The 24,359-nt window shown below is 32.7% G+C and overlaps 1 protein-coding gene across 1 annotated transcript; it reads right to left on the reverse strand.

The window, feature by feature from the left end:
* Positions 1-4,587: 4,587 nt before the first annotated feature.
* LOC142339818 (uncharacterized) lies at positions 4,588-11,292 on the reverse strand. The gene is made up of 5 exons (XM_075390110.1): positions 10,828-11,292; positions 10,105-10,359; positions 8,666-8,846; positions 5,379-5,593; positions 4,588-4,934 (listed from the first exon to the last, which is right to left on the reverse strand). The coding sequence occupies exons 1-5, from the start codon at positions 10,957-10,959 to the stop codon at positions 4,704-4,706; spliced, it is 1,014 nt and encodes a 337-aa protein (XP_075246225.1). The 5' UTR covers positions 10,960-11,292; the 3' UTR covers positions 4,588-4,703.
* Between the last annotated feature and the right edge of the window lie 13,067 nt (positions 11,293-24,359).

The raw sequence follows: 24,359 nt of genomic DNA on the forward strand, positions 1-24,359 counted from the left end.
TTTGTCTCTAGGACTTTTACATTAAGAGAAAAAAAATGATGTACAATTGACCTTTGATGACTCATACATATGTTATGTGAGCAAAATTGATGTTTTTTAAAGTAGTTTTGTGTTAGTTTTCACTAATGGAACAACTTTTCCTTAAGAATTTTTCCTCTAGGACTTGTACATTAAGAGGAAAAAAATGATGTACAATTGACCTTTGATGACTCATACATATGTTATGTGAGCAAAATTGATGTTTTTAAGGCATATTTGTGGTAGTTTTTACTAATGGAACAATTGTTTCTTAAGAAATTTTTCCTCTAGGACTTGTACATTAAGAGGGAAAAAATGATGTACAATTGACCTTTGATGACTCATACAAATGTTATGTGAGCAAAATTGATGTTTTTTAAAGTAGTTTTGTGTTAGTTTTCACTAATGGAACAATTTTTCCTTAAGAATTTTTCCTCTAGGACTTGTACGTTAAGAGGAAAAAAATGATGTACAATTGACCTTTGATGAGTCATACATATGTTATATGAGCAAAAGTGATGTTTTTTAAAGTATTTTTGTGTTAGTTTTCACTAATGGAACAAATTTTTCTTAAGAAATTTTTCCGCTAGGACTTGTACATTAAGAGGAAAAAAATGATGTACAATTGACCTTTGATGACTCATACAAATGTTATGTGAGCAAAATTGATGTTTTTAAAGTATATTTGTGTTAGTTTTCACTAATGGAACAACTTTTCCTTAAGAAATTTGTCTCTAGGACTTTTACATTAAGAGAAAAAAAATGATGTACAATTGACCTTTGATGACTCATACATATGTTATGTGAGCAAAATTGATGTTTTTTAAAGCATATTTGTGTTAGTTTTCACTAATGGAACAACTTTTCCTTAAGAATTTTTCCTCTAGGACTTGTACATTAAGAGGAAAAAAATGATGTACAATTGACCTTTGATGACTCATACATATGTTATGTGAGCAAAATTGATGTTTTTTAAGGCATATTTGTGGTAGTTTTTACTAATGGAACAATTTTTTCTTAAGAAATTTTTCCTCTAGGACTTGTACATTAAGAGGAAAAAAATGATGTACAATTGACCTTTGATGACTCATACAAATGTTATGTGAGCAAAATTGATGTTTTTAAAGTATATTTGTGTTAGTTTTCACTAATGGAACAACTTTTCCTTTAGAAATTTGTCTCTAGGACTTTTACATTAAGAGAAAAAAAATGATGTACAATTGACCTTTGATGACTCATACATATGTTATGTGAGCAAAATTGATGTTTTTTAAAGTAGTTTTGTGTTAGTTTTCACTAATGGAACAACTTTTCCTTAAGAATTTTTCCTCTAGGACTTGTACATTAAGAGGAAAAAAATGATGTACAATTGACCTTTGATGACTCATACATATGTTATGTGAGCAAAATTGATGTTTTTAAGGCATATTTGTGGTAGTTTTTACTAATGGAACAATTGTTTCTTAAGAAATTTTTCCTCTAGGACTTGTACATTAAGAGGGAAAAAATGATGTACAATTGACCTTTGATGACTCATACAAATGTTATGTGAGCAAAATTGATGTTTTTTAAAGTAGTTTTGTGTTAGTTTTCACTAATGGAACAATTTTTCCTTAAGAATTTTTCCTCTAGGACTTGTACGTTAAGAGGAAAAAAATGATGTACAATTGACCTTTGATGAGTCATACATATGTTATATGAGCAAAAGTGATGTTTTTTAAAGTATTTTTGTGTTAGTTTTCACTAATGGAACAAATTTTTCTTAAGAAATTTTTCCGCTAGGACTTGTACATTAAGAGGAAAAAAATGATGTACAATTGACCTTTGATGACTCATACAAATGTTATGTGAGCAAAATTGATGTTTTTAAAGTATATTTGTGTTAGTTTTCACTAATGGAACAACTTTTCCTTAAGAAATTTGTCTCTAGGACTTTTACATTAAGAGAAAAAAAATGATGTACAATTGACCTTTGATGACTCATACATATGTTATGTGAGCAAAATTGATGTTTTTTAAAGCATATTTGTGTTAGTTTTCACTAATGGAACAACTTTTCATTAAGAAATTTGTCTCTAGGACTTTTACATTAAGAGAAAAAAAATGATGTACAATTGACTTTTGATGACTCATACATATGTTATGTGAGCAAAATTGAGGTTTTTTAAAGCATATTTGTGTTAGTTTTCACTAATGGAACAACTTTTCTTTAAGAATTTTTCCTCTAGGACTTGTACATTAAGAGGAAAAAATGATGTACATTTGACCTTTGATGACTCATACATATGTTATGTGAGCAAAATTGATGTTTTTTAAAGTATAATTGTGTTAGTTTTCACTAATGAAACAATCTTTCTTTAAGAAATTTATCTCTAGGACTTGTACATTAAAAGGAAAAAAATGATGTACAATTGACCTTTGATGACTCATACATATGTTATGTGAGCAAAATTGATGTTTTTTAAAGTATTTTTGTGTTAGTTTTCACTAATGGAACAACTTTTCCTGAAGAATTTTTCCTCTGGGACTTGTACATTAAGAGGAAAAAAATGATGTACAATTGACCTTTGATGACTCATACATATGTTATGTGAGCAAAATTGATGTTTTTTAAGGCATATTTGTGGTAGTTTTTACTAATGGAACAACTTTTCCTTAAGAAAATTTTCTCTAGGACTTGTACATTAAGACGAAAAAATGATGTACAATTGACCTTCGATGACTCATACATATGTTATATGAGCAAAATTGATGTTTTTTAAAGCATATTTGTGTTAGTTTTCACTAATGGAACAACTTTTCACTAAGAATTTTTTCTCTAGGACTTACACATTAAGAGGAAAAAATGATGTACAATTGAACTTTGACATTGAAAATGACGCTTTTTAAGATAATTTTGTGTTGGTTTTTAAAAGGAGTTTTCATATTTCACATCTGATAGGTCATAAATTTTGGGATGCAATCTTAACAAATAAATATTTGTCTTAATTATTTGATAATCGACTAATCTCAGCTCCTCGCCTTTAAAACATAGAGAAAAAATGCTTCCTGATGAATAAGGGATGCTAATCTTTAACTATGTTGGTACCTGTTCTTGATCCGTGGATGAGTTATATAGGTTGAAATGATGGCGGAGATAAATGATGATTAGAGAAGATTTTTAACTTACTTTCCAGAAGTATTCTGTTTTGATCCACTCCACTAGTCTAGGGATTCTTGATGCGCTCTGATGATAGACACAAAATGCTGCTCCTCTGGTTTCCAGATGTTCTTTTTTGCTTTCTTATGTCAATTTGTTTTTGAAGCGCTCGGAATTCAAACAAGAGTTTTTTCCGTCTTTTGTGGCCGTATGCTCTCTGCAACCAAAGTGACAAGATGTTGTTCCACCCAACTGTTCTTCTTGACACCACTCGTTTTTCTGATAGATCCTTCAAAACTATAAACAAGATGTTTCTATACTTTTCGGATTCCTCAAGGACCTAACTTCTTAGTATCACTTCAAACGATGAATTCTTTTCAAATGTTGAATTAACCTGATTTAAATTGCAGGAAGTTACTTTCAACTTGTGTTCTTTCTACTCGACTATTGTCTTCCCTGTCAATTGGTCTTTGCTGGACAAAACAACAGTTAATGAGGTCAAAGTTTCAGTAAATTATTATCTTTCAAAAGGCTTTTTTGTTCCTTTTTTATATAAATTCTATTGAAGAATCAATTACTTCCTTTTATCGTGTTCGAACTTGTTGTTTTCAGATACGAATTTCGTCAAAACGTAATACGTCTGAATCATATGGCTTATTGTGTAATAAATGAAAGGGAAGTCTTTTAACAGTCTGAGCCAGACAAGTTCGAGTTCGAGTTTGAGTTTGTGTTCTAAAAATAGCCCTTAGGTAATAATCTCATCAGAAAGTAGAACGCTTCCTACCCAGACGTTTCACATGTAGTTAAAAAACAAAATCTTCAACGTGAGTCTGCATATACCAATACATAGATTATTCACATTAGACACCCAGATTACTGCTACTGCGCAAAAGTGTTCACTGGATTTATAGCCCTCAGACATTTGTATACAAACAATCTTCTTCACAGGGTTTAAATATCCCTCATAAACTTATCAAATTGTGTTCTTCAAATTTGCGTAAGCAGGAATTAAGCCTGCATTCACAATACCTTATATATATATATATATATATATATATATATATATATATATATATATATATATAGTTTATTCACATTAGAAGCCCCGATTTCCACGCAAAAGTGTTCATGACAAATATAGAGTGGATTTATAGCCCTTAGGCATTTGTATACAAACAGTATTCTCCACAGTGTGTTTATATACCTTATTAAAGAGGCAAGCCAACATGTCGCGTTCAAAAAGGTAAGTCCATTAAATTTTCAGGCAACAATCCTAAACTAAAAGGGAATAATTGCCAAGAACTTTTCATCCGCGCGCATGATCGAACATGTTTGGGGAAAATCAGCCAAAAAGTGAGTTCAGGTGTATAGGTTTGTTACTACTTCTATTTGTCAGAGAAGCTGCGCATTTCGTTCTTTAGGCTAAAGACTCAAGCAAAATAATCTTTTTTTTTTGTAAATAAGAAAATCAATCTAGCTATAACTTAAAAGCGGTAATGATCAAATGTTTGTTGTTTATTATCGCCATAATGGGACATAATAGCAGTCAATTGTTATTCAATTGCCCCAGCTGTTTGAAAAAGTCGTTGGCTTTTGAGAGAACAGAAACGGGAGAAGTGCTCTCGGGATCACCCAAAAAGCCCAGAAGAGACTGGTCACTGGCGCTTGATTTCTTTCCACAGTATGACTGAGAGTTGTGAGGACTGGATGGTGTGAGTCCGTGGAAGATGGAAGTCTTGATGTCCAGACAGCCCTCAACTGGCATCTCAAGATGCAACTGAAATCCACAAATCCATATGAAAGTCCCCCCCCTTGAATTCCCCGATCAGGGCTAATTATGAGTTATAGATGAAGAACAACAATAGTCATTTTTGCGGCCTTAAAATGGTATCTAATAATACTACAAGGAAAATTGAATTATGGAGTCATGAACTCGCCATTGGAGTGGAGGGGGGGGGGGGTGTATCCGAATGGATTCCAACTCTTGTGGAGACCATATGAGCATATCGCTTCCCACGCTCCCCCTCCCCCAGATGCACGGATTACTTTTTTACGTAGCAATGTGCTATATAACAACTGAATTTGTAATAGGGGGTCATAAAAACACGAGGGGGGGATAGATCCAGAAGAAGTACTGAATTTACACAGACATCCTGCATGAGAGTAGAGAGGCTGATCTTTTTGTGACACTAATTTGTGGGACTCTTCGGTGTACACATACCTGATCAAAGTCGTAAAAGAGAACATACAGGAATGCAACAGCACTGAGAATCAACTGAAGAACTTTCAGCCACTCGAGGTAGTTGATGCTGCCCCAGTAACCCCTCCTCTTTATTGTACCACATGAGTGGATCACAAATTCAGGCGGGGAGTCCTTCCGGCCGACCACCAGGAATTTGTTGCTTCTTTTTCCGGAGGTGAATGTCGGATTGCAACCTGAATCGTGACCAAATTCCAAGCTGTCAACTTTCTCTGACAGAAAAAGGATTTACACCACGATTCACTATGTAATGGCTGCTCTGTAACCGGGGGAGGTAGGGGGGCACAAACGGAAAAGCTCCCAGAATAATGTTTATATGCTAAAACTTGCAGCTATCTAATTGGAAACTCTTGGTTCATAAACGATCATTGTTATCAGTTCAACCCAAGCAATCACCCATGCAATCACACTCGTTTCCTTCTTGGAAAAATTGTTTGAGGTAAAACTTCCTGTTCTGGGCAATCAAATTTCACCCGCCACTGAGTTACAGCTAGTAAGATGATGCATTAAATTTTGAGCTCCCCACTCATTGGGTGAGTCAAAGACTTATCAGTATAGATTGTTCCCGCTCATGGATGACACACTATTCAAGGCTCACACTATGTTTGTATGCTATGTTTGTATGCTCCCAGAAAAATGATTGTATGTTGTTTTCGAGAAGTGACAGGTTATTGAATTGTTTCGAAGTTTTGAACCTTATAATACATGTATTCGTTGGCGCCGGTGCTATTTTCTAAAAATATGGAAAACAATTGTACAATATGTTCAGCCGTGAGAAGTTCTATAGCCTGAAAATGGAAGACCGAAATTGGTATGGGGCAAAAGCTCTATGAGGCAAAAACTTTTTTTCCACCAGAAAGCAAAAGTTTTCAAATAATATTTGGGGGATTATCAATTATAGAATTTAAAAGAGGTAGATGAAAACCCAACTTGGCGCTACAAAGTCTCCAAGCATCTCTTACATTATTAGTCTTAATCGCAAAATGGCTTCCGAAATTCCAATAACATTTGTTCGGAACTGAATGAAATGTGTGTGCGTGAGGGTTTTGTTCGCAGCAACTTTTAAACGAATAAGTAGCTGATAAAGAATCAAATTTTCAGTTTTCAGGAATTTTGTTATCTAGAAGCTAAATCATTCGAGCTGAATGACAAATTGATTGGCCGATCATATTAGTGAATTCAGTTTATGATGTCAACAGAAATGTGGCAAATAACATCAAAATGGGTTGAGAGAATCATAATTTAATTGATTTACGAACAGAAAACATTTCTTAGTTTGAGACTTTGTAAAATTAAGTAATTTCAGTGGCAATGAAGATTTAATCGCAAGACATAAATCAAACGATCTTGAATTTTTAAGCAGGTGTCTTTTTTATCTGTATCTGTGAAACTAAATCAATGGAGCTAAATGACAAACTGATTGCAGATGGTATTATTGAAATCAGTTTATGATGTCAAAAGAAACGTTAAAAGAAATAGAAGCAAAATGGGTCGAGATAAACAAAATTTACTCAACCTGCAAACAAAAAACACCACCGGGTTTAAAAACTTTCTAAAACCGTGTAAATCTGGTGGCAATGAGGATTTGACTGCAATACAGAAGTCAAACAATAGTATGTGTGCGTGTGTTGGAGTGCGTGTGTGTGTTCTTGATTGTGTGTGTATATGTATGTGTGTTTCGTGTACCTGTGTGTATGTCTAACTGTTTTTAGGTATGCGTGAGTGTAGATGTAATTGTTTGTTTAGTGTGTGTTTGAGCGTTCGTTTGTTCAAATGTACAATTGTGTGTGCGCGTGCCTGTGTTTTCATTTAAATATGTGCGTATTTTTTTTTTACTTTTGTTATGACAAGAAATTAGATGTTTGAGTTTCGTCAATTAATATAATATTAGAAAATAAATTGTCGGAGCTTAATAAAAAAATTGGTTGACTGACAGTAAAGTAAAATCAGTTTCAGTTTCAGATATGAGAAACAATTGGTTGGTATATGCGTTTTTATTCTGTGTTTTTGTTAAGGTCTGGTTTAGGAATATGTATTCATATGTGTGGGTGTGTTTGTGCTTGATTTCTTTTGTGCTTGTGAATGGTAGATATGTGTTTATGGTATTTTCAGAGAGCCCGTCCAGCGTAGAATATTTAGACAAGGATTTTATCATTTTCGTTTTTCCTAAGGAAGTATCAGGGTTTGCAGTTTTGTGAACTATTGAATGACTTTCGTGGTTTTGTACACATTTTCAACACTTTTACGCAATTTCAATTCCAATTGTGCCAACAAATATGTTAAAATTTTGAACGATAATGTTGTTGGTATTTACTTCTACAAACAGAAGGGTGTTGTTGAACTGTTTGATCCATTTTTTGGCTAAAATATTCCTACATTTTTTTCACCATTTGAGACCTCTCTCATCCGAAAGGGATTGAAAGGAGCTTATTAAGTAAATTTTGTTTTAATTTGCCGGTTTTCAACACCTTAAAACTGCTGGCACAAAATTTGTTTACTCCAAAGAAGACTAGTTCTAGGGTGAATTAAAATTTTACCGTTTTTTAGCTAGTTTAACTCGATAATTAACCAAAAAACATCACTTTTTTCTGTGGATTTCCTTTTTTTTTTCAAATTGTTCATATCCATATAATCCGCAACAATTACGTGTTTCTAATGATGAAAAAAATAGAAAAGCTAGTTTTGGTCTAATCGTTGTTTGTTTACAGTCCATATAAACATTTCAAATTGTAATAAGTTGTTGTCTCTTTTTAAAAATATTTCCGCTTTTCTGCATTTTTATATTGACAGAACAGAACAATTCAAATCAAGGCCTACGAAATAACAGTTCAATTGAAAACCTATATATTATCTAGTAATTTTAGTATAAAGGTTATGGTCGTTTTGACTTTTAAAAAATCCTTGATTTCAAAATAAACAATGGTTTATTGAGCTTTTTTCTTTTTCCTTTCCCGGCCACATTATTGTCACAGGTGAGATGTCACATTAATAGCAATTGAAAAGAAGGAACAATAGCTGGTTTCAGTTTTAATTAACGAAATGATTGACAGAGAAATGAAAATTAACCCGCAAAGAGTTTGCTTCACACTAAAATTTTCAGCCTCCCCAAGAAAACAAAATACATATGTAAGTCGAAAGATCCATTAAAGTATGTTTCCAAGATGACTTCTGCTGAGTTCTGTCTTTAGGCTGTTAAAACTAAACTTGAATTTGAAGTTTCAGGTCAAAAGTTTCAGACTTGCACTAACCGTTTGCAACGCCTGTGATGATTTTGAGCTCGCAGTTGTTGAGGATACTTCTGGGTTTCAAGGATTCTATCTCGGCTATAGCTGTGTGGAAACAGTCAATTTCGGATTGACTTAGTTTGGAACTGTTCTGTATCATGTATGCTTTGATGCATTCACAAGAGACGCGTTTGCGACAGTCGACCTGAAATGAGGAAGATTTCATTATTTTCAATTAGCTGTTTTTAGGGAGTACAATTACTTGCAATTGCCACTGTTTTTCGTCGTGCTGCTCACAACGTGCTAAACTGACAGAAATCAATGAAAAAATAACGCGTAAATGATTGCACAAAAGTCCATCAGATTAATAGTTGCCGATTGAAGCAACAATTTGCAAATTAGCATATGCATATATAATATGGATCTTTACAAGTTTGATATTAGATCGTTCGTACTCGGAGTCACTACCCAGTGTATTTGTGCTCTGAACCAATAAAAAGCCAGAACATCGTTGAAAAATACTGAATCAGTCTATCTCGAGTATAGTTCTTGATCAATATGCCCACTAAAAAAATCATTGTAACGGTTCAGTCTGCCTAGTCTAAATCCAGAGAAAAGAGATCTTATCTTTGGCAATCGAAAATTCCCGAATAAGTAAATGTCATACAAGTCAATTGCTGACTGTATTGAATGAGGCTAGTTGCTCACTCTGGGTAATTAAATAATAACAAGCAGTCCAAATATTGACTTCGGCTAATTGAAACATTTTCCTCGGAGAATACTGCGAGAGATTGGTTTGCCAAAATAGTTATTTATACCGATTGATGTTTCACATCTATAACTCTGGACATTTGCAAAAATCATTTACGGGATAGGTTAATTTCGAAGGCATTGGGTTTTCGTCTGAAAAAGCAGGAATCGCTACGTAATAATTCGAATGAGTGGTTTTCTATTACAGCAAGTTATGTTTGACTGTTCTTTTTATCCGAATCAAGTTTTGTTGATATCCAAATGTTAAAGAACTTTTTGCGGCCATTTTTGTTTTTTTACCAGAATCATACTGAAGATATCATTTAATAAAAAAATGGAATTAATTTTCTTCAAGTAGGCTTGCATTATCCCATATACTCAATGTATTCTTTGAGAAAATGTTAAAAAATTGGAAACAGAGTTAAAAAAAATGGTTGTAGTTAGCTTATAATGTCAATTCTTGACTGACCGGCCCATAATTTGAACTCAATTTTGATTGATCAAATAAAGCGACCTTGTCGCAATGTTTTTAATGTCATTTTTAGTAATATGAATCCTCTAACCTGTAAAGTTGTACATCAAAACGTGCCAACTTAAAGAGCGACTTTTTATTGAGTAAAATGTAGAATATAGTTATTGAAATATTCCACTCAGTCATGACAAGAACTGACCACTTTCCAGTAAAAAAAACTCTGTTCGAAACGACAACGTACCTCTTCATTGACAAGTTTCATCACTGTCAGGTTATCACTTTGGTGATGATGCATGATGACGTCAGAGCCTGCCCCCAAACTGCCATCGCCGTACTCAGAAGCTGTCAAACTCTGATCAGAGTTAACTACCATATTGACGTCATTATTATTACTCATAACTCGATCCCCGATTAAAGATGACACACAGTCTTGGCTGCTCGTACTGCTGCATTGCTCTCCTGTTGTTTGGTTTTGAGGGTCATTGTTTTTGTTCACCTATTTTTGGATTTTTTCTGTTCCTGACCTAGTGATTCATGGATTCAAAAATCGCAAGATTCTTGCATGATAAACTAAAACTTGCAATATTTATGTCGGAGGATTCAAAACGTGCAAGATTCTTGTAAAATGATTAAAAAAACTGAACGATTTTTGCAAGTTGATTCAAAACTAACCCTAAACCACTAAACTAAACCTTTCAAGTTTTTGAATCGGGGATCCTATGTTTCATTTTATGGCTCCTAATTGCTTTGTGGAAACAACTTTACCAAAATTTAAGCGCTTTCCGCATTAAACGGAAGAGGGCACCTGAAAGCGCCAGCCACTTTCTTTGGAAGTAGATTTTTTCGGTACCGTTCGTAATGACGCAGTATTCTTGTAAGATGATTCAAAAGGTGTAATATTCTTACAAAGTGATTCAAAACTAGAATGTAAGTCTTGATTATGAGTTGTAACAGAAAAAAATGCCTGTTTTCTTTTGGTTTTCGTAATGATATTTGTGTTGCTGTTGTTTGTTTCGCTCATGCTCTCAGGTGTTGTGACGACCTCTTCGATTCCCTCGTCTTCGTTTTCTTCAGACAGTTTCTCAAACTGTTTCATTATTCGTGGGAAAAATGTTATCTAAACTCCACTTCGATTCAATTTGTTTAAGTTTCGATCAAATTGTTGCGTTAATGAACTATTTTTGGACGCTTAATTTTGATCCGAAGCTTGGCTAAACGAAAAATCTGATGAGGTTAAAATGACAATCAAAGTTTTACAAGTTACATTTATTCAATGATTATTCTGATGGTAAAATTATCAGTGAAAGTAGACAAAGCAAAAATAAACTAGTCAAGTAAAAGTTAACAAAATGTGTCTGTGCAAATCAACGTCTGCATTAAAATGCAGTGTTGGTTTCAATCAATGATTAAGCTCGAACTGCAGATGTTAAAGTATAGTGAATGGTGTGAGTTGGTTTGCTTTGCTGTGTAAAATTGGTATAGTATCAAATGCGCTTAGACTTGTTTGTATAAGTGTTTGATCGACTCAATGACCTCATTTCAAATACTGCTAGTGATTTTGAATGTAGAGTACAGTCATATCAGTCAATGACCTGGACAAATATTTTAAATCTGACCGGGGGGGGGGGGGGGGGTCTGCTAATCAAAATTTGCAAGATCTTGGTTTTTCAAAATTTTTAACTGTACAATGAACTAACAATTCTTGTTAACATGAGTTAACTTGGTTAACATGATTATGTTTATCAAAGCAACAGATCAACAGTTTAATGAATCAATTTTCACCAGTCTATTTCTTTTGCACATGAAAAGCATGTTTCTATTCTCCCCACGTTGGTCAGGTAAAATAGAAATTCGTGATTGAAGATGATAATTATATCCCCTATTTAGACGCGTTTGAAAAATGTCACCTTACTCTGTTGAGTTAAGGTTCTCTATAGACATCTGAGACTCTCATGGCGCGCGGGCAAGCAACCACATTAACGCACATTAACCCACGAATTATAATTACTGGGAGTGACTGAGCGAGACTGTCAAAAGCAATGGAAAATCGCTCCGATTGATAGTGAGGCTCCTGCTGTCTAAGAGTGAGGCTATTCGTTTCAATACCTGTACGTTTTAATCACCTTTTAATGACTATTCGTTTTAATTACCTGCACTGATCCAGGAACAGTGTGCCATATAAACAGTAATACTGCTAATTTGTACATGTTGTTGCAATCTGTCAGAGGCCACAAATTTCCTATGAAATTTGGAATAGCATAATATTCGTTTATTCTACATATTTTGTGTATTTTTTTAGATCAATGTTTCAATAGTGTAAATTTGGTTATTAAAATCCTGATCATCGCAATAAGTCAAATTGGGTCACTTTATTTTGCAATCTGAAAAAGGTTAACTCCATTTAGTGGTCCATTTTATGAGCATTGGGAAGATTCATTGACAATCTGCATTTAGGCCCACTCAACTGGATCCGGGTTTTTGTGGATAGCAAATTCTGTGCTTGTTAGCTTGCACTATCTTGAAAAGTTGTCCCCGTTAATTGGGTAGGGTAGCAAACAAATCTATATAGCTCCCCTGCCATACCAAAGACATTACAAAAAAATAGAGGACGAAAATAGTCCTGACCTTGGAAACTACAAGGGGTGGTTATAAGAGAAAGAAAAGGTTTGTAGCTGAACAATACCACAGTTTTCAAAAACTTTCAAAAGAATCTGAGGAAACAGAACCGAAATTTTTTCAGTTTCTTGGGATATAAAAAAAGTGTGTGTAGCTTTTTATTTCTTTCCCAGCATAGTCCAGCTATGAAGTTGAGCATAGACGTGAGTAGTAGAGAAAAGTGACTAGAACATCAACGGGGGGGGGGGGGGCAATTTTTGCAACGCACATCTACAACGGGGTGGGACACTTCGAAAGTGACTAGAACCTCAACGGGGGGGGGGGGGACGGACAATTTTTGCAACGCACATCTACAACGGGGTGGGACACTTCGGAAGTGACTAGAACCTCAACGGGGGGGGGGGGGACGGACAATTTTTGCAATGCACATCTACAACGGGGTGGGACACTTTATAGGTTGCAAAAATTGTCCCCCTCCTTTTTTGACCAAAAATGGAAAACTTTTCGGTTGATTTTAACTTTGTTCAATTTGTTTACAAGCTTGACCCAGTTTTTGTTACGACTAACTGTTTGCTGCGGGGTCTGTTTGCTGCGGGGTCTGTTTGTTTGTTTAGAACAGTGATATAAATTAAGCACTGCTATTGCTAACATTGCGATTACATGTTTTGTGTATGATAAAAGTGTTCAGATCCAGTTTTTCATATTTGAGAATTTACCGCTAATGGGCGTCGACACTTGCAAAAATTTTTGAAAAATGGGGTCGAAAAATTTTTTAGCGTTTTTTCGGCTTTAATCAATGTGAAATTGTGTGAAACCTGTTTTTTGAGTAAAAAAAGTTGTCGGAAAAAATTTTTCAAATTTTGAAATTTTTGCCCTATAGGAGATCAGAACTTGTAAAAATTTTTGACTTTTTAACTTTGTTCAATTTGTTTACAAGCTTGACCCAGTTTTTGTTACGACTAACTGTTTGCTGCGGGGTCTGTTTGCTGCGGGGTCTGTTTGTTTGTTTAGAACAGTGATATAAATTAAGCACTGCTATTGCTAGCATTGCGATTACATGTTTTGCGTATGATAAAAGTATTCAGATCCAGTTTTTCATATTTGAGAATTTAGCGCTAATGGGCGTTGACACTTGCAAAAATTTTTGAAAAATGGGTTTGAAAAACCTTTGCGTTTTTTTTGGCTTTAATCAATGTAAAAATGTGTGAAACATGTTTTTTGAGTAAAAAAACTTGTCGGAAAAATTTTTTTCAATTTTTAAAATTTTTGCCCTGTAGGAGATCAGAACTTGTAAAAATTTTTGAAAAATGGGGTCGAAAAATTTTTTAGCGTTTTTTCGGCTTTTATCAATGTGAAATTGTGTGAAACATGTTTTTTGATTAAAAAAAGTTGTCGGAAAAAATTTTTCAAATTTTGAAATTTTTGCCCTATAGGAGATCAGAACTTCTAAAAATTTTTGACTTTTTAACTTTGTTCAATTTGTTTACAAGCTTGACCCAGTTTTTGTTACGACTAACTGTTTGCTCCGGGGTCTGTTTGCTGCGGGGTCTGTTTGTTTGTTTAGAACAGTGATATAAATTAAGCACTGCTATTGCTAACATTGCGATTACATGTTTTGTGTATGATAAAAGTGTTCAGATCCAGTTTTTCATATTTGAGAATTTACCGCTAATGGGCGTCGACACTTGCATAAATTTTTGAAAAATGGGGTCGAAAAATTTTTTAGCGTTTTTTCGGCTTTAATCAATGTGAAATTGTGTGAAACATGTTTTTTGATTAAAAAAAGTTGTCGGAAAAAATTTTTCAAATTTTGAAATTTTTGCCCTATAGGAGATCAGAACTTCTAAAAATTTTTGACTTTTTAACTTTGTTCAATTTGTTTACAAGCTTGACCCAGTTTTTGTTACGACTAACTGTTTGCTGCGGGGTCTGTTTGCTGCGGGGTCTGTTTGATTGTTTAGAACAGTGATATAAATTAAGCACTGCTATTGCTAGCATTGCGATTACATGTTTTGCGTATGATAAAAGTATTCAGATCCAGTTTTTCATATTTGAGAATTTACCGCTAATGGGCGTTGACACTTGCAAAAATTTTTGAAAAATGGGATTGAAAAATTTTTTAGCGTTTTTTCGGCTTTAATCAATGTGAAATTGTGTGAAACATGTTTTTTGAGTAAAAAAAGTTGTCGGAAAAAATTTTTCAATTTTTGAAATTTTTGCCCTGTAGGAGATCAGAACTTGTAAAAATTTTTGAAAAATGGGTTCGAAAATTTTTTTTGCGTTTTTTTTGGCTTTAATCAATGTAAAAATGTGTGAAACATGTTTTTTGAGTAAAAAAAGTTGTCGGAAAAATTTTTTTCAATTTTTGAAATTTTTGCCTTGTAGGAGATCAGAACTTGTAAAAATTTTTGAAAAATGGGCTCGAAAAATTTTTTAGCGTTTTTTCGGCTTTAATCAATGTGAAATTGTGTGAAACATGTTTTTTGAGTAAAAAAGTTGTCGGAAAAAATTTTTCAAATTTTGAAATTTTTGCCCTATAGGAGATCAGAACTTGTAAAAATTTTTGACTTTTTAACTTTGTTCAATTTGTTTACAAGCTTGACCCAGTTTCTGTTACGACTAACTGTTTGCTGCGGGGTCTGTTTGCTGCGGGGTCTGTTTGATTGTTTAGAACAGTGATATAAATTAAGCACTGCTATTGCTAGCATTGCGATTACATGTTTTGCGTATAATAAAAGTATTCAGATCCAGTTTTTCATATTTGAGAATTTACCGCTAATGGGCGTTGACACTTGCAAAAATTTTTGAAAAATGGGATTGAAAAAATTTTGTGTTTTTTTTGGCTTTAATCAATGTAAAAATGTGTGAAACATGTTCTTTGAGTAAAAAAAGTTGTCGGAAAAAATTTTTCAAATCTTGAAATTTTTGCCCTATAGGAGATCAGAACTTCTAAAAATTTTTGACTTTTTAACTTTGTTCAATTTGTTTACAAGCTTGACCCAGTTTTTGTTACGACTAACTGTTTGCTGCGGGGTCTGTTTGCTGCGGGGTCTGTTTGATTGTTTAGAACAGTGATATAAATTAAGCACTGCTATTGCTAGCATTGCGATTACATGTTTTGCGTATGATAAAAGTATTCAGATCCAGTTTTTCATATTTGAGAATTTAGCGCTAATGGGCGTTGACACTTGCAAAAATTTTTGAAAAATGGGTTTGAAAAACCTTTGCGTTTTTTTGGCTTTAATCAATGTAAAAATGTGTGAAACATGTTTTTTGAGTAAAAAAACTTGTCGGAAAAATTTTTTTCAATTTTTAAAATTTTTGCCCTGTAGGAGATCAGATTTTGTAAAAATTTTTGAAAAATGGGGTCGAAAAATTTTTTAGCGTTTTTTCGGCTTTTATCAATGTGAAATTGTGTGAAACATGTTTTTTGATTAAAAAAAGTTGTCGGAAAAAATTTTTCAAATTTTGAAATTTTTGCCCTATAGGAGATCAGAACTTCTAAAAATTTTTGACTTTTTAACTTTGTTCAATTTGTTTACAAGCTTGACCCAGTTTTTGTTACGACTAACTGTTTGCTGCGGGGTCTGTTTGCTGCGGGGTCTGTTTGATTGTTTAGAACAGTGATATAAATTAAGCACTGCTATTGCTAGCATTGCGATTACATGTTTTGCGTATGATAAAAGTATTCAGATCCAGTTTTTCATATTTGAGAATTTACCGCTAATGGGCGTCGACACTTGCAAAAATTTTTGAAAAATGGGATTGAAAAATTTTTGCGTTTTTTTTTGGCTTTAATCAATGTAAAATTGTGTGAAACATGTTTTTTGAGTAAAAAAAGTTGTCGGAAAAAATTTTTTCAATTTTTGAAATTTTTGCCCTGTAGGAGATCAGAACTTGTAAAAATTTTTGAAAAATGGGTTCGAAAATTTTTTAGCGTTTTTTCGGCTTTAATCAATGTGAAATTGTGTGAAACATGTTTTTTGAGTAAAAAAGTTGTCGGAAAAATTTTTTTCAATTTTTGAAATTTTTGCCTTGTAGGAGATCAGAACTTGTAAAAATTTTTGAAAAATGGGGTCGAAAAATTTTTTAGCGTTTTTTCGGCTTTAATCAATGTGAAATTGTGTGAAACATGTTTTTTGAGTAAAAAAGTTGTCGGAAAAAATTTTTCAAATTTTGAAATTTTTGCCCTATAGGAGATCAGAACTTGTAAAAATTTTTGACTTTTTAACTTTGTTCAATTTGTTTACAAGCTTGACCCAGTTTTTGTTACGACTAACTGTTTGCTGCGGGGTCTGCTTGCTGCGGGGTCTGTTTGTTTGTTTAGAACAGTGATATAAATTAAGCACTGCTATTGCTAGCATTGCGATTACATGTTTTGCGTATGATAAAAGTATTCAGATCCAGTTTTTCATATTTGAGAATTTACCGCTAATGGGCGTCGACACTTGCAAAAATTTTTGAAAAATGGGATTGAAAAATTTTTGCGTTTTTTTTTGGCTTTAATCAATGTAAAATTGTGTGAAACATGTTTTTTGAGTAAAAAAAGTTGTCGGAAAAAATTTTTTCAATTTTTGAAATTTTTGCCCTGTAGGAGATCAGAACTTGTAAAAATTTTTGAAAAATGGGTTCGAAATTTTTTTTTGCGTTTTTTCGGCTTTAATCAATGTAAAAATGTGTGAAACATGTTTTTTGAGTAAAAATTTTTCGGAAAAAAGTTTTTCAATTTTTGAAATTTTTGCCCTGTAGGAGATCAGAACTTGTAAAAATTTTTGAAAAATGGGTTCGAAAATTGTTTTGCGTTTTTTCGGCTTTAATCAATGTAAAAATGTGTGAAACATGTTTTTTGAGTAAAAAAAGTTTTCGGAAAAAATTTTTTCAATTTTTGAAATTTTTGCCCTGTAGGAGATCAGAACTTGTAAAAATTTTTGAAAAATGGGTTCGAAAATTTTTTTTGCGTTTTTTCGGCTTTAATCAATGTAAAAATGTGTGAAACATGTTTTTTGAGTAAAAAAGTTGTCGGAAAAAATTTTTCAAATTTTGAAATTTTTGCCCTATAGGAGATCAGAACTTGTAAAAATTTTTGACTTTTTAACTTTGTTCAATTTGTTTACAAGCTTGACCCAGTTTTTGTTACGACTAACTGTTTGCTGCGGGGTCTGCTTGCTGCGGGGTCTGTTTGTTTGTTTAGAACAGTGATATATTTTAAGCACTGCTATTGCTAGCATTGCGATTACATGTTTTGCGTATGATAAAAGTATTCAGATCCAGTTTTTCATATTTGAGAATTTACCGCTAATGGGCGTCGACACTTGCAAAAATTTTTGAAAAATGGGATTGAAAAATTTTTGCGTTTTTTTTTTGGCTTTAATCAATGTAAAAATGTGTGAAACATGTTTTTTGAGTAAAAAAAGTCGGAAAAAATTTTTTCAATTTTTGAAATTTTTGCCCTGTAGGAGATCAGAACTTGTAAAAATTTTTGAAAAATGGGTTCGAAAATTTTTTTTGCGTTTTTTCGGCTTTAATCAATGTAAAAATGTGTGAAACATGTTTTTTGAGTAAAAAAAGTTTTCGGAAAAAATTTTTTCAATTTTTGAAATTTTTGCCCTGTAGGAGATCAGAACTTGTAAAAATTTTTGAAAAATGGGTTCGAAAAATTTTTTAGCGTTTTTTCGGCTTTAATCAATGTGAAATTGTGTGAAACATGTTCTTTGAGTAAAAAAAGTTGTCGGAAAAAATTTTTCAAATCTTGAAATTTTTGCCCTATAGGAGATCAGAACTTCTAAAAATTTTTGACTTTTTAACTTTGTTCAAATTGTTAACAAGCTTGACCCAGTTATTTTTACGACTAACTGTTTGCTGCGGGGTCTGTTTGCTGCGGGGTCCGTTTGTTTGTTTAGAACAGTGATATAAATTAAGCACTGCTATTGCTAGCATTGCTATTACATGTTTTGTGTATGATAAAAGTATTCAGATCCAGTTTTTCATATTTGAGAATTCACCGCTAATGGGCGTTGACACTTGCAAAAATTTTTGAAAAATGGGATTGAAAAATTTTTGCGTTTTTTTTTGGCTTTAATCAATGTAAAAATGTGTGAAACATGTTTTTTGAGTAAAAAAAGTTGTCGGAAAAATTTTTTCAAATTTTGAAATTTTTGTCCTATAGGAGATCAGAACTTGTAAAAATTTTTGAAAAATGGGGTCGAAAAATTTTTTAGCGTTTTTTCGGCTTTAATCAATGTGAAATTGTGTGAAACATGTTTTTTGAGTAAAAAAAGTTGTCGGAAAAAATTTTTCAAATTTTGAAATTTTTGCCCTATAGCAGATCAGAACTTGTAAAAATTTTTGAAAAATGGGTTCGAAAATTTTTTTTGCGTTTTTTCGGCTTTAATCAATGTGAAATTGTGTGAAACATGTTTTTCGAGTAAAAAAAGTTTTCGGAAAAAATTTTTCAAATTTTGAAATTTTTGCCCTATAGGAGATCAGAACTTGTAAAAATTTTTGACTTTTTAACTTTGTTCAATTTGTTTACAACCTTGACCCAGTTTTTGTTGCGACTAACTGTTTGCTGCGGGTCTGCTTGCTGCGGGGTCTGTTTGTTTGTTTAGAACAGTGATATAAATTAAGCACTGCTATTGCTAGCATTGCGATTACATGTTTTGTGTATGATAAAAGTATTCAGACCAAGTTTTTCATATTTGAGTATTTACCGCTAATGGGCGTCGACACTTGCAAAAATTTTTGAAAAATGGCGTCGAAAAATTTGTTAGCGTTTTTTCGGCTTTAATCAATGTGAAATTGTGTGAAACATGTTTTTTGAGTAAAAAAAGTTGTCGGAAAAAATTTTTCAAATTTTGAAATTTTTGCCCTATAGGAGATCAGAACTTGTAAAAATTTTTGACTTTTTAACTTTGTTCAATTTGTTTACAACCTTGACCCAGTTTTTGTTGCGACTAACTGTTTGCTGCGGGGTCTGCTTGCTGCGGGGTCTGTTTGTTTGTTTAGAACAGTGATATAAATTAAGCACTGCTATTGCTAGCATTGCGATTACATGTTTTGTGTATGATAAAAGTATTCAGACTAAGTTTTTCATATTTGAGAATTTACCGCTAATGGGCGTCGACACTTGCAAAAATTTTTGAAAAATGGCGTCGAAAAATTTGTTAGCGTTTTTTCGGCTTTAATCAATGTGAAATTGTGTGAAACATGTTTTTTGAGTAAAAAAAGTTGTCGGAAAAAATTTTTCAAATTTTGAAATTTTTGCCCTATAGGATATCAGAACTTGTAAAAATTTTTGAAAAATGGGGTCGAAAAATTTTTTAGCGTTTTTTCGGCTTTAATCAATGTGAAATTATGTGAAACATGTTTTTTGAGTAAAAAAAGTTGTCGGAAAAAATTTTTCAAATTTTGAAATTTTTGCCCTATAGGAGATCAGAACTTGTAAAAATTTTTGACTTTTTAACTTTGTTCAATTTGTTTACAACCTTGACCCAGTTTTTGTTGCGACTAACTGTTTGCTGCGGGGTCTGCTTGCTGCGGGGTCTGTTTGTTTGTTTAGAACAGTGATATAAATTAAGCACTGCTATTGCTAGCATTGCGATTACATGTTTTGTGTATGATAAAAGTATTCAGACTAAGTTTTTCATATTTGAGAATTTACCGCTAATGGGCGTCGACACTTGCAAAAATTTTTGAAAAATGGCGTCGAAAAATTTGTTAGCGTTTTTTCGGCTTTAATCAATGTGAAATTGTGTGAAACATGTTTTTTGAGTAAAAAAAGTTGTCGGAAAAAATTTTTCAAATTTTGAAATTTTTGCCCTATAGGAGATCAGAACTTGTAAAAATTTTTGAAAAATGGGGTCGAAAAATTTTTTAGCGTTTTTCGGCTTTAATCAATGTGAAATTATGTGAAACATGTTTTTTGAGTAAAAAAAGTTGTCGGAAAAAATTTTTCAAATTTTGAAATTTTTGCCCTATAGGAGATCAGAACTTGTAAAAATTTTTGACTTTTTAACTTTGTTCAATTTGTTTACAACCTTGACCCAGTTTTTGTTGCGACTAACTGTTTGCTGCGGGGTCTGCTTGCTGCGGGGTCTGTTTGTTTGTTTAGAACAGTGATATAAATTAAGCACTGCTATTGCTAGCATTGCGATTACATATTTTGTGTATGATAAAAGTATTCAGACTAAGTTTTTCATATTTGAGAATTTACCGCTAATGGGCGTCGACACTTGCAAAAATTTTTGAAAAATGGCGTCGAAAAATTTGTTAGCGTTTTTTCGGCTTTAATCAATGTGAAATTGTGTGAAACATGTTTTTTGAGTAAAAAAAGTTGTCGGAAAAAATTTTTCAAATTTTGAAATTTTTGCCCTATAGGAGATCAGAACTTGTAAAAATTTTTGAAAAATGGGGTCGAAAAATTTTTTAGCGTTTTTTCGGCTTTAATCAATGTGAAATTATGTGAAACATGTTTTTTGAGTAAAAAAAGTTGTCAGAAAAAATTTTTCAAATTTTGAAATTTTTGCCCAATAGGAGATCAGAACTTGTAAAAATTTTTGAAAAATGGTTTCGAAATTTTTTTTTGCGTTTTTTCGGCTTTAATCAATGTGAAATTATGTGAAACATGTTTTTTGAGTAAAAAAAGTTGTCGGAAAAAATTTTTCAAATTTTTAAATTTTTGTCCTATAGGAGATCAGAACTTGTAAAAATTTTTGAAAAATGGGGTCGAAAAATTTTTTAGCGTTTTTTCGGCTTTAATCAATGTGAAATTATGTGAAACATGTTTTTTGAGTAAAAAAAGTTGTCAGAAAAAATTTTTCAAATTTTGAAATTTTTGCCCAATAGGAGATCAGAACTTGTAAAAATTTTTGAAAAATGGTTTCGAAATTTTTTTTTGCGTTTTTTCGGCTTTAATCAATGTGAAATTATGTGAAACATGTTTTTTGAGTAAAAAAAGTTGTCGGAAAAAATTTTTCAAATTTTTAAATTTTTGTCCTATAGGAGATCAGAACTTGTAAAAATTTTTGAAAAATGGGGTCGAAAAATTTTTTAGCGTTTTTTCGGCTTTAATCAATGTGAAATTGTGTGAAACATGTTTTTTGAGTAAAAAAAGTTGTCGCAAAAAATTTTTCAAATTTTGAAATTTTTGCCCTATAGCAGATCAGAACTTGTAAAAATTTTTGAAAAATGGGTTCGAAAATTTTTTTTGCGTTTTTTCGGCTTTAATCAATGTGAAATTGTGTGAAACATGTTTTTCGAGTAAAAAAAGTTTTCGGAAAAAATTTTTCAAATTTTGAAATTTTTGCCCTATAAGAGATCAGAACTTGTAAAAATTTTTGACTTTTTAACTTTGTTCAATTTGTTTACAACCTTGACCCAGTTTTTGTTGCGACTAACTGTTTGCTGCGGGGTCTGCTTGCTGCGGGGTCTGTTTGTTTGTTTAGAACAGTGATATAAATTAAGCACTGCTATTGCTAGCATTGCGATTACATGTTTTGTGTATGATAAAAGTATTCAGACCAAGTTTTTCATATTTGAGAATTTACCGCTAATGGGCGTCGACACTTGCAAAAATTTTTGAAAAATGGCGTCGAAAAATTTGTTAGCGTTTTTTCGGCTTTAATCAATGTGAAATTGTGTGAAACATGTTTTTTGAGTAAAAAAAGTTGTCGGAAAAAATTTTTCAAATTTTGAAATTTTTGCCCTATAGGAGATCAGAACTTGTAAAAATTTTTGAAAAATGGGTTCGAAAATTTTTTTTGCGTTTTTTCGGCTTTAATCAATGTGAAATTATGTGAAACATGTTTTTTGAGTAAAAAAAGTTGTCGGAAAAAATTTTTCAAATTTTGAAATTTTTGTCCTATAGGAGATCAGAACTTGTAAATTTTTGAAAAATGGGGTCGAAAAATTTTTTTGCATTTTTTCGGCTTTAATCAATGTGAAATTGTGTGAAACATGTTTTTTGAGTAAAAAAAGTTGTCGGAAAAAATTTTTCGAATTTTGAAATTTTTGTCCTATAGGAGATCAGAACTTGTAAAAATTTTTGTAAAATGGGGTCAAAAAATTTTTTTTTGTGTTTTTTGGTTTGAATCAATGCATATAGTTGTGAAACACGTTTTGTGAGTGATAAAAGTGGTCAGAAAAGATTTTATTGGAAATTGAATTTTTGTCCTATAGGAGGACAAGAACTTATTAGGAACTTAGGACAAGAAAATTTTTTGAGAAATAGCGTCCAAAATCTTTGTTGATTTTTTGTCTCTGTTATATGTGATACTGTGTTAATCATGTTTTGTGCATCAACCACACCCCAACAAACACGCCCAACCCACCAACACACACCCGACCACACCCCAACCAACACGCCCGACCCACCAACACCCAACCACACCCCAACCAACACCCCCAACCCACGAACACACACGTCCAACCCACCAACAAACATGCCCAACCCACACGCCCAGCCAACACACACACACACACACAAACACCCAACCAAGTTTCAACCCACACGCCAAACCCATCACTGCATATCAAGCAAAATAAATGTATATTACATAGCCACAATAATGACCTAAAAATTATTCTTTATGCAAGTTTTGTGCATAAGCACTGTCATATTCTAGAAATATGAAAGTACATATGCACAAAAATATGCAAAAAGCCAATAGGAATAACATGAACGAACCAACCTTGCACTTAGAGATAAATTGCTTCCAGTCTGACTTTTTGATAACCGAAAGATATGAATATATAAACTTTTATATATCACGCTCAATCTTGTTCTTCAGTTTGTGTGTTTCGCAAATAAACGTGCACACATCAGTGCTCTAACTTTTGTTTTTAAATGGCAGAGCCAATCAGTTGTCATTAAGTAAAACATTTTAACTCTAATGCAAATATAATTACATATGCATGCATACATGCATGCATACATACACACTTACATACGTACATACATACTTACATACATACATACATACATACATACATACATACATACATACATACATACGTACGTACATACGTACATACGTACGTACATACATCCAAAGGTACTTGTAAACAAAAAAATAATGTTTGAGCGATTTTATGTACATATGTACTTCTATATGGGGGTTATATGGAAGTACATGTGCACAAAAATAAACGAAAACTCAAAAACAAAAGAAGAAAACTAATTTTTTGTATGAACGAAAGCTGTTCATTAGATTTTGGTTTGACAAATGCACATTTTTAATATAGATAGACATGCAAGGCCGAAAGCTGGTTAATAAATGTTGTTTTGACAAATGAAATGAACACTATTTACAAATATATACTTAGGTATCACGCTCGAACATGTTCATGACAACTAGTCACTCGGATACCTGAGACATTAAAATTGACCAATCAGAAAGTAGTATTTCCCATGGGCGGTCGTAGCCAATCACAGACAGGCAATTGAACTAATCTTAACTATAGTCAACGCATTTAGTTTAAATTAAACAATGAAAACAATTCAAACAAAAGACCTTGAGCTTATTCAAGAGAAAGTAGTAGTACTGAGAGGTGACTTCAATTATACTCATATTCCGCATCGACAGTTATACTTTCTTGCAGCCTTTTTATTTTTTGATCCTGAAATTGACGTAGAGATAGCCTTAAAAATGACACCCTTTGGTGGTTTGATTGGAATTAATAATTCACGCTTAGACTCCCTACTAAAATACAGCAAAGTTTTGAGACTTCACGCAGCTTTACACGACGCAGCAGGTTTTATTAAAGATTGCAAAGATATAGGTCCCGGATATGTTTATGCCTTCCGCTACTCTCCAATAAACAATTGTTTATTTGGTCATTTGACTGGATTACTATTCATCTTATCCGTTAAAATTTTTCACC

This window comes from Convolutriloba macropyga, chromosome 5, assembly GCF_964194025.1.
Source record: "Convolutriloba macropyga chromosome 5, txConMacr16.3, whole genome shotgun sequence".
NCBI classification, from domain to species: Eukaryota; Metazoa; Xenacoelomorpha; order Acoela; family Convolutidae; genus Convolutriloba; species Convolutriloba macropyga.

Bases quoted from the DNA above. Each gene is read 5' to 3' on its own strand.
- LOC142339818 (XM_075390110.1), bottom strand. From the start codon at position 10,959: ATGAAACAGTTTGAGAAACTGTCTGAAGAAAACGAAGACGAGGGAATC. The intron at 10,360-10,827 runs GCATTTTTTTCT...ATCCAAAAATAG, and splicing joins CGAAAACCAAAAGAAAACAG to GTGAACAAAAACAATGACCC. The intron at 5,594-8,665 runs GTTAGTGCAAGT...GTCACGATTCAG, and splicing joins CATCACAGGCGTTGCAAACG to GTTGCAATCCGACATTCACC.